This window comes from Micromesistius poutassou (assembly GCF_964030765.1).
Source record: "Micromesistius poutassou genome assembly, chromosome: 19".
Classification (NCBI taxonomy): Eukaryota; Metazoa; Chordata; class Actinopteri; order Gadiformes; family Gadidae; genus Micromesistius; species Micromesistius poutassou.
The window spans coordinates 11,530,036-11,543,049 of NC_140289.1; the positions used below are offsets into that span (position 1 = coordinate 11,530,036).

At 51.5% G+C, this 13,014-nt stretch overlaps 1 protein-coding gene across 1 annotated transcript; it reads left to right on the forward strand.

Moving 5' to 3' along the window:
* Positions 1 to 3,936: 3,936 nt before the first annotated feature.
* Positions 3,937 to 10,651, forward strand: LOC311364323 (serine/threonine-protein kinase PAK 6-like; the record flags this gene model as incomplete). Its single annotated transcript, XM_084484305.1, has 8 exons — positions 3,937 to 4,230; positions 6,150 to 6,788; positions 7,252 to 7,677; positions 7,842 to 7,975; positions 8,418 to 8,544; positions 8,792 to 8,917; positions 10,158 to 10,292; positions 10,484 to 10,651. The coding sequence occupies 8 exons, from the start codon at positions 3,937 to 3,939 to the stop codon at positions 10,649 to 10,651; spliced, it is 2,049 nt and encodes a 682-aa protein (XP_084340431.1).
* Positions 10,652 to 13,014: the final 2,363 nt, after the last annotated feature.

Genomic DNA, 13,014 nt, shown 5'->3' on the forward strand with positions numbered 1-13,014 from the left:
CTGAACTAGTATGGTCACAGCATTAACTACTGGTCCTATCACATGGTGAACTACTGGTCAGGTGACAGAGTGAGTTACTGGTCCTATCACATGGTGAACTACTGGTCAGGTGACAGAGTGAGCTACTGGTTCTATCACATGGTGAACTACTGGTCTGGTGACATGGTGAACTACTGGTCTTATGATATGGTGAACTACTGGTCAGGTGACAGAGTGAGTTACTGGTCCTATCACATGGTGAACTACTGGTCAGGTGACAGAGTGAGTTACTGGTCCTATCACATGGTGAACTACTGGTCTGGTGAGAGAGTGAGCTACTGGTCTGGTGAGAGAGTGAGCTACTGGTCTGGTGACGGAGTGAACTACTGGTCTGGTGACATGGTGAACTACTGGTCTGGTGACATGGTGAACTACTGGTCTGGTGACGGAGTGAACTACTGGTCTGGTGACATGGTGAACTACTGGTCTTATGACATGGTGAACTACTGGTCTGGTGAGAGAGTGAGCTACTGGTCTGGTGACGGAGTGAACTACTGGTCTGGTGACAGAGTGAACTACTGGTCTTTTGACAGAGTTTATACTGGCTTGGTGACAGAGTGAACTAACAGTCCCGTGACAGAGAGATCTCGTGTTCTTGTGACAGAGTTATCTATGGTGTCTGATACCAGTGGGGTAGCCTCAAGGCCAATCAGGTGCACTGGGGAGTTATCGATAGGAGGAGGAGGAGGAGGACAAGGAGGAGGAGGAGGAGGAGGAGCAGAGGGACAGGATCTCAGATCCTTGTTTTGCCACAGCTGCATGTCCTCCGGCACTCCCCCTACACACACAGCAACCGTTGCTATTACTGACATCGGGATATGTACATAATTATCCAAATCCTATAGGTTTAGATTGTGTGTGTGTGTGTGTGTGTGTGTGTGTGTGAGAGAGTGTGAGTTTGTGTGTGCTTGTGTGTGCGTGTGTGTGTGTGTGTGTGTGTGTGTGTGTGTGTGGCTGTGTATGTATGCATGTATGTGTGATCACGGCCTCATTTGTATTTGAACCAGTTCATCCAGCAAACAAGTGACCTGGCTGTTAACCCCGAGCTCACATGACAGCCAGGAACACTCTGATTGGCTCTCCCGAGTATGGCAAATACATAAACATGTAACATCTAACGAGAGTCCTGACGAGCTGGCTGTCGCCCCGCATGGTTGACTCCGCCGTCGCTGTGTGAATGTGTGCATTAATCCGGTCGCTTTGGATAAAAGCGTCTGCTAAATGTAAATGTATGAGTCAACAGCACACGTCGCACGGAGGCCACTCAGAGGGCAGAGGCAGAGCGGGTGAAGGTGGAGCGGGGAGGACAAATGGAACGCAGCCGTCCATGTGCACTTTCAGCCCAGACGACCGCGGATCAGCTGCTGGTTGTCGGCCGAGTGCTTTAGTCCTTTTACCGTTCAACAGCTGGGGGCGCCTCGCTGGTTCAGCGGGTACAGGGCGTACCGTTAAGGCCCGGCGCTCACCGCAGAGACCCGGGTTAGATTCCCGTCCGTGGTCCTTTGCTGCATGTCTTTCCCTTCTCTCGTCCAAACCTTCCTGTCTTACCCTCCAATGAATAGGATCAAAAAATACAATTAAAGATGATGTCGCTGCAGAAAGTTTGACTTTATGGGATAAATGAGTAGAATATATGACAATATGTTGGTGTATTCAGACGTGTACACAGACGACATGTAGGCCTTGCAATAAGTATTGACATGGTCATTACCTTGACCAATGCATTCATCATCTCCTTGGTTGCTGGACCACCTTAGTGTGATACACGTTACCGCCAGCTTACCATGGATTCATTTTCTTGCACCAAATGCATTACTGCAAGGCATTGTGGGCGATGTAAACCTCTGGCCGGACCATGGTGGTGGACTACCTCCCCCGAGCCCTCCTGAGCCTCACCAGGTTTACTGCAGGTCTTCAGACAACGGTCATGAGGGTCCACAGAGATTCTCCCCGAGGGCAAGTCAGTCACGAGAAGGAGGTCAACAAGGTTGTGTTGGACGACGAATGGAACTCAGCCAGAATCAGTCGCACGCTCCTTTACTGTGCATTATGGGAATAAGGTAGCGGGCTCCATAGCACACCACATTTCTTGCATTTCAGATACAAAATGCAATGGAGTGGCGTCAAAGACGAAGCGCGCCGGTCAGCCTGTACCCGACCGGACACCCTGTGATGTGTGTCTCCGGGGTTCATGACTCACCTGTATTCACCTGTGCTCCTTGTTATTCCAGCTCCTTTGTTTCTCAACCTGTTGGTCAGTTCTTCTGGGTTTGGCCTTTGTTGTTTTGGTAACACTTTATAATAATGTTCAGTCACAATTCATTTACAAGCCGTTAAGTAACTGATTAACTAATTCGTTATCAAAACCTTGAGATGAACAATGTGATGATTGATTTAGTGCGACGCTAAAGAGACACTGTGTTACCACCAGGTGTGACGTGGATTAGCCCTTAGCAGCCATGCTAAGGGACCCTCTAGTGACGTATGGATACATGGATAGATCAGCCTCCCAGTTGGTACAGTCCACTGGACAGGCTGGTCGGCTGGTCTAGCCATCACACTTCAGGGTGACCCCTCCCACTCGTCCCTAGAGGGTTTGACAATGGCTGATGAACATTACACCTGGCCGTAGCATATGAGCCCTTTGATGTGGCACTCAAGGGCTCTTTATGGTTCACGCAACGCAGTGACCACGCAGACACTTCAACGCAGTCGTGAACCTTTATGGTCCTGCGTCGGGTTTTAGTGAGCGGACCAATCACGGCCCCTCGCTGCTGCGTCGCCTCGACGGAAGGTTACAATTTTTGGGGAGGCGCACGTCAGGCCCCTCGCGGTGGACGCAAGGAGGGTCCGCAAGGACGTGAGGGGTCCGCCACCCCCTTGCGTTGCGTCAGCGTGGGACCATAAAGAGCCCTTTAGTAATCGTCAACTGTATGTTAATATTTGGTTAATTAGTTCATCATTAACTAGGATTACAAATGACTCATGACTGGACGTTATTCTAAAGTCTTGTTTCCTATGTGTGCTATTTTTATATCCTAGTACACGTCTGGTAAACATTGAGATTGGGATCATGTTTTGGCCCAGCCTGACGGAACCACTCCACGTGTGTTGGTATCTTTGCGCTGATTGGCTGAACCAGACGGGGCCTCTCCACACCAGACCTGTTTGTCTGTAATTGATACGCTGCGTTGAAGGCAATAAGGATGTTTGGTTTGTGAGAAGCTGGAAGGTTGTTGATCAGGTCTGAGCGGGAGAAACACACACACACACACACACAGACACACACACCTACACACACACACACACACACACACACACACACACAAAGGAGGGTGAGACGCACTTCACGCAATTCACTCACTCACACAGAAGGACAGAGAGAAACACATGAGGGGATGAGAGAGAGAGAGAGAGAGAGAGAGTGAGAGAGAGAGAGAGAGAGGGAGAGAGAGAGAGAGAGAGAGAGAGAGAGCGAGCGAGGGAGGAACTGGGCGTGCTGAGACCTGGGTGTGTCTCTGTTTAGGAGAGGACGGGTGGGGCAGGGAAGGGAAGCAGCACAGAGACGGCTGAGCTGACACACGTCCTCCCGTCTGACTGCGGTGCGCCCTGTGAGTGTGTGTGTGTGTGTGCGCGCCTGAATGAGTGTGTCCAAATGTGTGTGTAAGGGTGTGCCTGCATGTGTGTGTGAGACTAAGTGAGTACGCGCGTGTGTGTGTGTGTGTGTGTGTGTCTGAGCGCATGTGTGTGTGATTCCACGCGGGCACGTTCGCGTGCGAGCGCGCCTACGCGTGAGTGTGTGCTCTCTCTCCCCTGCGTCGCGTCTCACCCCTCTCCCCCCACCGCGAGCCTCTCCCCCCCCCCCCCCCACACACACACACACACACACAACCGAAGATGCCGCCTTCCCGCGGTCGGGGCTCTGCTTCCTGTGCGCCCACGGCCTGCTGCCTGTGCCTCTTCCAGGGGATGTTTCGCCGGACGACGAAGAAGAGGAAGAAGAAGACGCGGGCGCCGGAGATCTCGGCGCCGCGGGACTTCCAGCACCGCGTGCACACGTCCTACGACGCGGCGCGCGGCTGCTACGTGGGCCTGCCGCCCCAGTGGCAGAGCCTCATCGAGAACCTGCGCAGGCCGCTGCCCCTGGTGGACCCCTCGTCCGTCACCCAGGTGGAGCCGGGGCCCAGGAAGGTGAGGAGGAGGGGGAGGAGGGTGGTGGTGGCAGGGGGGGGGGTGTCTCAGGGGTTACCTTGTCTGTCCTGACCGCCTGTTGAACCTGTTGTCTGCCTGTCTGCCTGCTCTCGACCTGTCGCTGCCTACCGTTACCCGCGTGCCTGTCGTTGCCCGTCTTCCCACCGTTAGCGTAGTAGCTGTTGTGACCTGTCTACCTTAACGTTAACGGTTGTGACCTGTCTACCTACCTGTCTGCCAGTTGTTAACGGTTGTTACCTGTCTACCTCTTGTTACCTGTTTACCCGTGTTACCTGTCTTCAGTTCTTTCAAAGGTCAAAGGTCAAAGGTCAAAGGTTTTTTATTCGCCATTTGTGCAAAAAACAGTCTAAACACAGGAATTCTAGAGCAGGGCTTCAAGTTCAGTAAAACAAGGAAAGAGAGAGCGAGAGAGAGAGAGAAAGAGAAAGAGAAAGAGAAAGACCTTTCTCGTGTGTATCTCTTGACACCTGTCTACCTGCTGTTACCTGTCTACCTGTTTCTACCTGTGTTATCTGTCTACCTGTTTCTACCTGTGTTACCTGTCTACCTGTGTTACCTGTCTACCTGTTTCTACCTGTTACCTGTCTACCTGTTTCTACCTGTTTCTACCTGTGTGACCTGTCTACCTGTTTCTACCTGTCTACCTGTTTCTACCTGTGTTACCTGTCTACCTGTTTCTACCTGTGTTACCTGTCTACCTGTTTCTACCTGTGTTACCTGTCTACCTGTTTCTACCTGTGTGACCTGTCTACCTGTTTCTACCTGTGTGACCTGTCTACCTGTTTCTACCTGTGTTACCTGTCTACCTGTTTCTACCTGTCTACCTGTTTCTACCTGTGTTACCTGTCTACCTGTGTTACCTGTCTACCTGTTTCTACCTGTGTTACCTGTCTACCTGTGTTACCTGTCTACCTGTTTCTACCTGTCTACCTGTTTCTACCTGTGTTACCTGTCTACCTGTGTTACCTGTCTACCTGTTTCTACCTGTGTTACCTGTCTACCTGTTTCTACCTGTGTTACCTGTCTACCTGTTTCTACCTGTGTGACCTGTCTACCTGTTTCTACCTGTCTACCTGTTTCTACCTGTGTGACCTGTCTACCTGTTTCTACCTGTCTACCTGTTTCTACCTGTGTTACCTGTCTACCTGTTTCTACCTGTGTGACCTGTCTACCTGTTTCTACCTGTTTCTACCTGTGTTACCTGTCTACCTGTGTTACCTGTCTACCTGTTTCTACCTGTGTTACCTGTCTACCTGTTTCTACCTGTGTTACCTGTCTACCTGTTTCTACCTGTGTGACCTGTCTACCTGTTTCTACCTGTCTACCTGTTTCTACCTGTGTGACCTGTCTACCTGTTTCTACCTGTGTATCTCCTGTTACCGGTGTGCCTGTCCTGTCTTCCTGTGATGGAATCCGACCCGTTGTTTACACAGGGTGTCCCCGTATGGGGCCTATGGAAACAGTCCTTTGTTGCTGAGGTTGATTCCGGAGGTCTTCAACCGCTGTCGGCGCTGCAGGCTGTCAGCTAGACAGGCATGCCGCGACGCATGGGAAACAGGACAGGCCACGCCCTTCTCAAACGTGGCTTCCTTTCGTGCGCGTTAGCCACCTGGGATAAGGCGTCTGACTATTTGATGTGAAAGATAAAAGCAACGTGTTGCCTCAGCATTGTAACTAGTGAACATGTGACAACAAGTTTTTCCTCTTCTACATTATCGTGTCATAATAAGACAGTGAATGCAAAGTGCAAGGCAGTCTATCCTAGACTTTTACTTTATTTTACTTTACTTTACTTTTGTGCTTTAGTTAGTAAGTTAAAATCCTCGCCAGGTTATCAATGAAAGTCCTTGGGGTCGTGTCGGGTCTCTAAACCTTGCTGGTCCTTCTCCGACCTCCAGACTATCGTGCGGGGGAGCTTCATCGGACACGAGGATTACATCACCCACGTCATCGCCGAGATGACCAAGCTGTCCGTCACCAGCTCCAACTCCCTGCGCCGGACCAGCCTGTCGGCACGGAAACGGGCCCAGTCGCTGGGCCGGCTGGGCGAGCTCGAGGAGGGGGACTCCTACCAGTACCTGGAACTCCCCCAGGGGCCCGGCCAGGGGCCCCACCAGGCCAGTGCCACCTACTGGCAGGACCGCATCCGCCAGGTCCGCAGCGAGAGCGGCAGCCCCAAGCTGCAGGCCAAGACCGGCGGCTCTCTGCCCGCCAACGGCGTGCTGCCCCGGGCCAAGTCCTCCTACGAGATAGACTTCCACCCAGCGCCGGCCCCCAGCAGACCCCCGGCCCCCGCTGGCCCCGGGGTCAGCAGGACAGGCAGCCTCATGGGCCCCCACGGCCGCACCGAGAGCGCCGGACCCCCCGCCGGTCCGGAGCGAGGCCAGGGAAACAAGAGGCCTGCGTCCGCCCACTACGGCCCGCTGACGCCAGAGACGGGCTCTAGGGTGACCAGGAGGGTGAAGCCGGCGGGGAACCACCTCCCAGACCTGCTGTCCACCGCCAAGGGAAGACCGCACTCCTCCTACGACCTCCACGTAAGAGCTCCTCCTGGCCGCTCGCACTGGGAGACCTTCTGCTTGACTGTAATGGATGATGTTGATTCAACTTTACTAAAGAACTGCAGAACATGTAAATCGATGTTTCTATCAGCCTGTTTTGTTGATCAAGGAGTTACGGGTTTTCATAAACACGTGTTTTTGCTGGGAAATGTTTCTTTTGTTTGGCTAATGATGATTATCTAATGGCTGCCTAGAAACTCTGAGAAAGTGACACATTTCCATTTTTTCACCAATTATCGACTCAAAGTGTTTTGCCTAATGGCGTCGGTAACACGGGACGCCGCAATGCAAACGCAGTGGGCAGATCTCTTGTTCCCCACTGGATATCCTCAACCTATTTCCTGGTGAAGTGTTATCACTTGGCCGTGACTCTCAGCTAACAGGAAGTGTGTTTCTCCCCCCCCCCCCCCCCCCCCCTCCCCTCCCCTCCCCCGTCTAGTCGGGCTCAGCGAGCTCGTCTCCACTCCCTCCGCCCAACGGCACCAGCAGCCCCATCACCGGCCGCCTCCTGGCCCCACACCCGCTGACCCCGCCCCCCAGATACACCACCAGGTCTAGTGCAGGAGGCCCCACCCCCAGGCCAAGCCCCGCCCCCGCCCCCGCCCCCGCCCCCGCCCCGGTCTCCCAGCCCCAGGACATGCCCTGCCCCGGGACCACCAAGGTGACCCACCAGCAGTTCAAGGAGGCGCTCCAGATGGTGGTGGGCCCGGGGGACCCCCGCACCTCGCTGGAGAACTTTGTGAGGATCGGCGAGGGCTCGACGGGGGTGGTCTGCATCGCCCGCGAGCGCCACAGCGGACGGCAGGTGGCGGTGAAGATGATGGACCTGAGGAAGCAGCAGCGCAGAGAGCTGCTCTTCAACGAGGTCTGTAGCCCCTGCGTTATTATTACTGTAAACGACGTTACCGTCACAATAAACGACATTATCATCACTATAAACTACATTATCAACACTATAATAGTAGTGTTGATAATGTATGTATGTGTATGTTGTAATGTATGAATAATATAAACTGCGCTGGTTCCCAGGTGGCGATCATGAGGGACTACCGGCACAAGAACGTGGTCCAGATGTTCCGGTCGGCCCTGGTGGAGGAGGAGCTCTGGGTCATCATGGAGTACCTCCAGGGCGGAGCGCTCACCAACGTGGTTAACGAGACCAGGTGAGCACACCTCGTTAAGCACCTGGTCAGAACACCTTGTTTACGAGACCAGGTGAGCACACCTCGTTAACACAACCTGGGGAGAACACCTTGTTTACGAGACCAGGTGAGAACAACTTATTAACAAGACCAGGTGAGCACACCTCGTTAACAGAGCCTGTTACGCTCACCTCGTTAACACAACCTGGTCAGAACACCTCGTTAAGGAAACCAGTGGGGAACGACATGGAAAACATGTGACATTTTCAGTAGTTCAGAAGGGGCACATTCAGTGGCCTTAAAGAACCCGTTGTCCTGTGAGGATCCGGGTCACAACATTCATACTAGATTTATTGGTGTGTCTAATGAAGTAATGCAGTGACGGTTGAGTGAATCGGTGGCTGAACTCCATTTGTCCTATGTCTCATGTCGCGATGCTTACCTGTGTGTTGGGTCTTACCAGGCTGAACGAAGAGCAGATAGCTACGGTGTGCGAGGCGGTCTTGCAGGCCTTGTCTTACCTCCACTCCGAGGGAGTTATCCACCGCGACATCAAGAGCGACTCCATACTGCTAGCCTTGGATGGCAGGGTAAGACACATACGTACATACCTGCCCAAACACAATACATATACAAAGAGAGAGACAGACACACACACGCACAAGGGGGCCGGGGAGTCTAGTGGTTAGGGTGTTTGATACGCAGCCAGCAGCTACTGGGTTTGATCTCCGATGTCCGCAGTTTACCTGTAGGCGCCCTTGAGCAAGATGTCATCAACCCTACCTGCACCTTAATGAGACGTATCTGAATGAGTGGACCTCTCTTCTCTCCCTGCAGGTGAAGCTGTCAGACTTTGGCTTCTGCGCTCAGATCAGCAAAGACATAGCCAGGAGGAAGTCTCTCGTGGGGACGCCATATTGGATGGCCCCAGAGGTGATCTCCAAGACCCCCTACGGACCAGAGGTATCTTAACCCTGCTGCTAGAGGCTGTGCTTCAACTGAGGTCAACGTGTTAACTGTGTGTGGTCCAGGTGGATGCGATACCTGTGTGTGTGTGTGTGTGTTTGTGTGTGTGTTACAGGTGGATGGGTTCATTATGTGTGTGTGTGTGTGTGTGTGTGTGTGTGTGTGTGTGTGTGTGTGTGTGTGTGTGATCCAGGTGGATGTGTTAATATGTGAGCGTGTGTGTGTGTGTGTGTGTGTGTGTGTGTGTGTGTGTGTGTGTGTTCCAGGTGGACGTGTTAATATGTGTGTGTGTGTGTGTGTGTGTGTGTGTGTGTGTGTGTGTGTGTGTTCCAGGTGGATGTGTTAATGTGTGTGTGTGTGTGTGTGTGTGTTCCAGGTGGACGTGTTAATATGTGTGTGTGTGTGTGTGTGTGTGTGTGTGTGTGTGTGTGTTCCAGGTGGACGTGTTAATGTGTGTGTGTGTGTGTGTGTGTGTGTGTGTGTGTGTTCCAGGTGGACGTGTTAATGTGTGTGTGTGTGTGTGTGTGTGTGTGTGTGTGTGTGTGTTCCAGGTGGATGTGTTAATATGTGTGTGTGTGTGTGTTCCAGGTGGACGTGTTAATATGTGTGTGTGTGTGTTCCAGGTGGATGTGTTAATGTGTGTGTGTGTGTGTGTGTGTGTGTGTTCCAGGTGGACGTGTTAATGTGTGTGTGTGTGTTCCAGGTGGATGTGTTAATGTGTGTGTGTGTGTTCCAGGTGGACGTGTTAATGTGTGTGTGTGTGTTCCAGGTGGACGTGTTAATATGTGTGTGTGTGTGTGTGTGTGTGTGTGTGTGTGTGTGTGTTCCAGGTGGACGTGTTAATATGTGTGTGTGTGTGTGTGTGTGTGTGTGTGTGTGTGTGTGTGTTCCAGGTGGACGTGTTAATGTGTGTGTGTGTGTTCCAGGTGGACGTGTTAATGTGTGTGTGTGTGTTCCAGGTGGACGTGTTAATGTGTGTGTGTGTGTGTGTTCCAGGTGGACGTGTTAATGTGTGTGTGTGTGTTCCAGGTGGACGTGTTAATGTGTGTGTGTGTGTTCCAGGTGGATGTGTTAATGTGTGTGTGTGTGTGTGTGTTCCAGGTGGACGTGTTAATGTGTGTGTGTGTGTTCCAGGTGGACGTGTTAATGTGTGTGTGTGTGTTCCAGGTGGACGTGTTAATGTGTGTGTGTGTGTTCCAGGTGGATGTGTTAATGTGTGTGTGTGTGTGTGTTCCAGGTAGACGTGTGGTCTCTAGGCATCATGGTGGTGGAGATGGTGGACGGTGAACCTCCGTACTTCAGCGACACGCCGGTGGTGGCCATGAAGAAGATCAGAGACGATCCCGCCCCCACCGTCAGGAACCCCCACAAGGTACACACACACGCACACACACACACACACACGCACGCGCACGCGCACACGCGCGCACGCACGCACACACACACACACACACACACACACACACACACACACACACACACACACACACACACACATACGCACACACACACACACACACACACACACACCTACCCATACTCACGGTGTCGTCATCCCCCCAGATGTCTCCGGCTCTGAAGGACTTCCTGGGCTGCATGCTGACCCGGGACACCCACAGGCGGGCCACCTCGGCCCAGCTCCTCAGCCACCCCTTCCTGCACCAGGCCAGCTCCCCGCGCTGCCTGGTGCCCCTGGTGGAGCAGTACCGCAAGCGCATGTCCCTCTGCTGAGCCCGTCCACCAGGAGGAGGGGACCACACATGGCAGCCAAAGACAAGCTCAGCGGGAATAATCCACCGGATGAAGACCCAGAATAATCCCGCTCCTACAACCAGGCGCTGTGGGTCCTAGAAAGGAAGTCGCACCATGGCTCACTCGCTGCTGAACAGCTGGCCAGCGACGCCGCGACGGACGTGACGTAGTCTGGGGAGGAGTGAACCAAAATGTCACATACACAGTCTGTTGACTGGGAACACTGGTTCTGCTGGGGATTCACAATGTGTTGATTGACCTGACCTTCAAACTCAAACTCACATCCGATGATATTGTACATCAGATGGACCTCTTATGACATGGATGGTGAAAGATGGCCTTGTTGTTCACAAACCTCAGCTGAGGAACCTTTGTTCTTATATATAAACTTAGCACAAAAAGTAAGGAAATTTGTGTTTGGTAGATTATTTCTCTGTGGTAACAATGCTTTTTGGCAATGAATCTTATACCGTTGGAAAGCCTGTTTAGTTCCCTTTCAAATGGTGCCCCATTTCTAAGGAACATGCATTGGTGGGATGAGCAGCAGCGCTGAGTATGTGGGTTACGCCCATGAAAGATTTGCCAAATTTTTTCTGCCATTGCCAAACAGGTTATTTTGCTGTTGCTATTGACACTTGTTTTGAACTTCTAGTACCCCCAGGTGCTGCCAATCAGGTGCCTGATTGGCAGCACCTGTGAACATGGGCCCTACTACTGTAAGTACAGCTACAGTCAGTAAGTGTCTGCTCCAAGAATCGGCATGCCGCCTTTGACTGATCTGGATAGGGCCCTTACGATAGGGCAACTTCAAGCTGGTGTTCCGCAAAACCAAGTTGCGGCATTATTTGGAGTGAGCCCTAGTACCCCCTCCAAACTGAAGGCCAAGTTCCATATAACGGGAGACGTCAAAGACAGGCCGTGAAGTGGGCGTCCCAAGAAGACGACACCCCAAGAAGACCATTTCATCACCCTGTCAGCACTTAGGTCTTCTACAGATTTGCAGTCAAGGTTTGCAGGACGATATGGCCGACGGTTCTCTGCCCAGACAATCCAGAACAGACTACACTCTCAGCCAATCTCCGGTCTCATAGGGCTGCCAGGAGTCCTGCCATGACTGCCCTTCACCGTCAAGCCCTTTTGCACTGGTGTCGGCAACACGTGCACTGGAACCTGAACATGTGGAGGAACGTTATGTTCAGTGATGAGTCCAGATTCTGCCTACAGCAGTTGGATCGTAGGGTCAAAGTGTGGAGAAGACGCGGAGAACGCTATGCTGATTGCTGCACCGATAGAATAACATCTTTTGGTGGAGGCAGTGTGATGGTGTCTCCCTCACTGGAAAAACGAGGCTTGTCAACATTGGAGGCAATCTCAATGCAGAGAGATATAGAGATGAGATTCTGCAACCAGTGGCAATCCCATATCTCCACAGTCTGGGACCGAACTCTATCCTCCAAGATGACAACGCTCGCCCCCACAGGGCGGGGTTTATCAGAGACTACCTCCAGAATGTGGGAGTGCAGAGGATGGAATGGCCTGCTTGCAGTCCTGACCTCAACCCCATTGAACACTTGTGGGATCAGCTTGGGCGTGCTGTTCGTGCCAGAGTGACCAACACAACCACGTTGGCTGACTTGCGACAAATGCTGGTTGAAGAATGGGATGCCAGCAGAGGACTGTGTGTTGAGATACATAAATAGTCAGTTACTTCTGCCCCATCCTACAACATATCTATTGACCATGGTGACTATGACAAAAGTACTTGATTGTGTCTGGTAAAACTGATTTATTCGCCGTCTAGAGATTTCCTTTTTTTTTCTATGCTGCGCAAAATCTTTGCTTTTCTTTTGGTGTGGACGCACACTCGAAGGGGTTCTAAATTGAGGCTGGGTTTAGAACGTTAATAATATAATTAAGAATGGATTCTTATTAAGAACGAGTTAACAACATTTATAACTGAATTTATAGCAGGTTTAAAATTCTGTTCATTATAACTCATTTAGAAAAATGCTTACTTTGAAAATGATAAAATATTTCCCTTCTTAATGTTTATATTCCAAATATTTTCAGTATTTTTTGCGTAATTTTTCAGAACACAGAAAATATCTGGTATTCTCATGGTTATACTGGGTCTGCTGTAAAAGGGTGTTTGCGAGATGTATGAATGATGTTGACATACAGTCATGACATAATCTGGGCTGGCTACCTTATTACAGCTCTTGAATGTGTAGTTTGGCTGATGATAAATTATTTAGGTGTATAAATATATCAGGTGTATAAATATATATCTATAGACACAGTCACATGGTCCCTCTGAGACAGAGGGTTCCAGATGTGTTTTG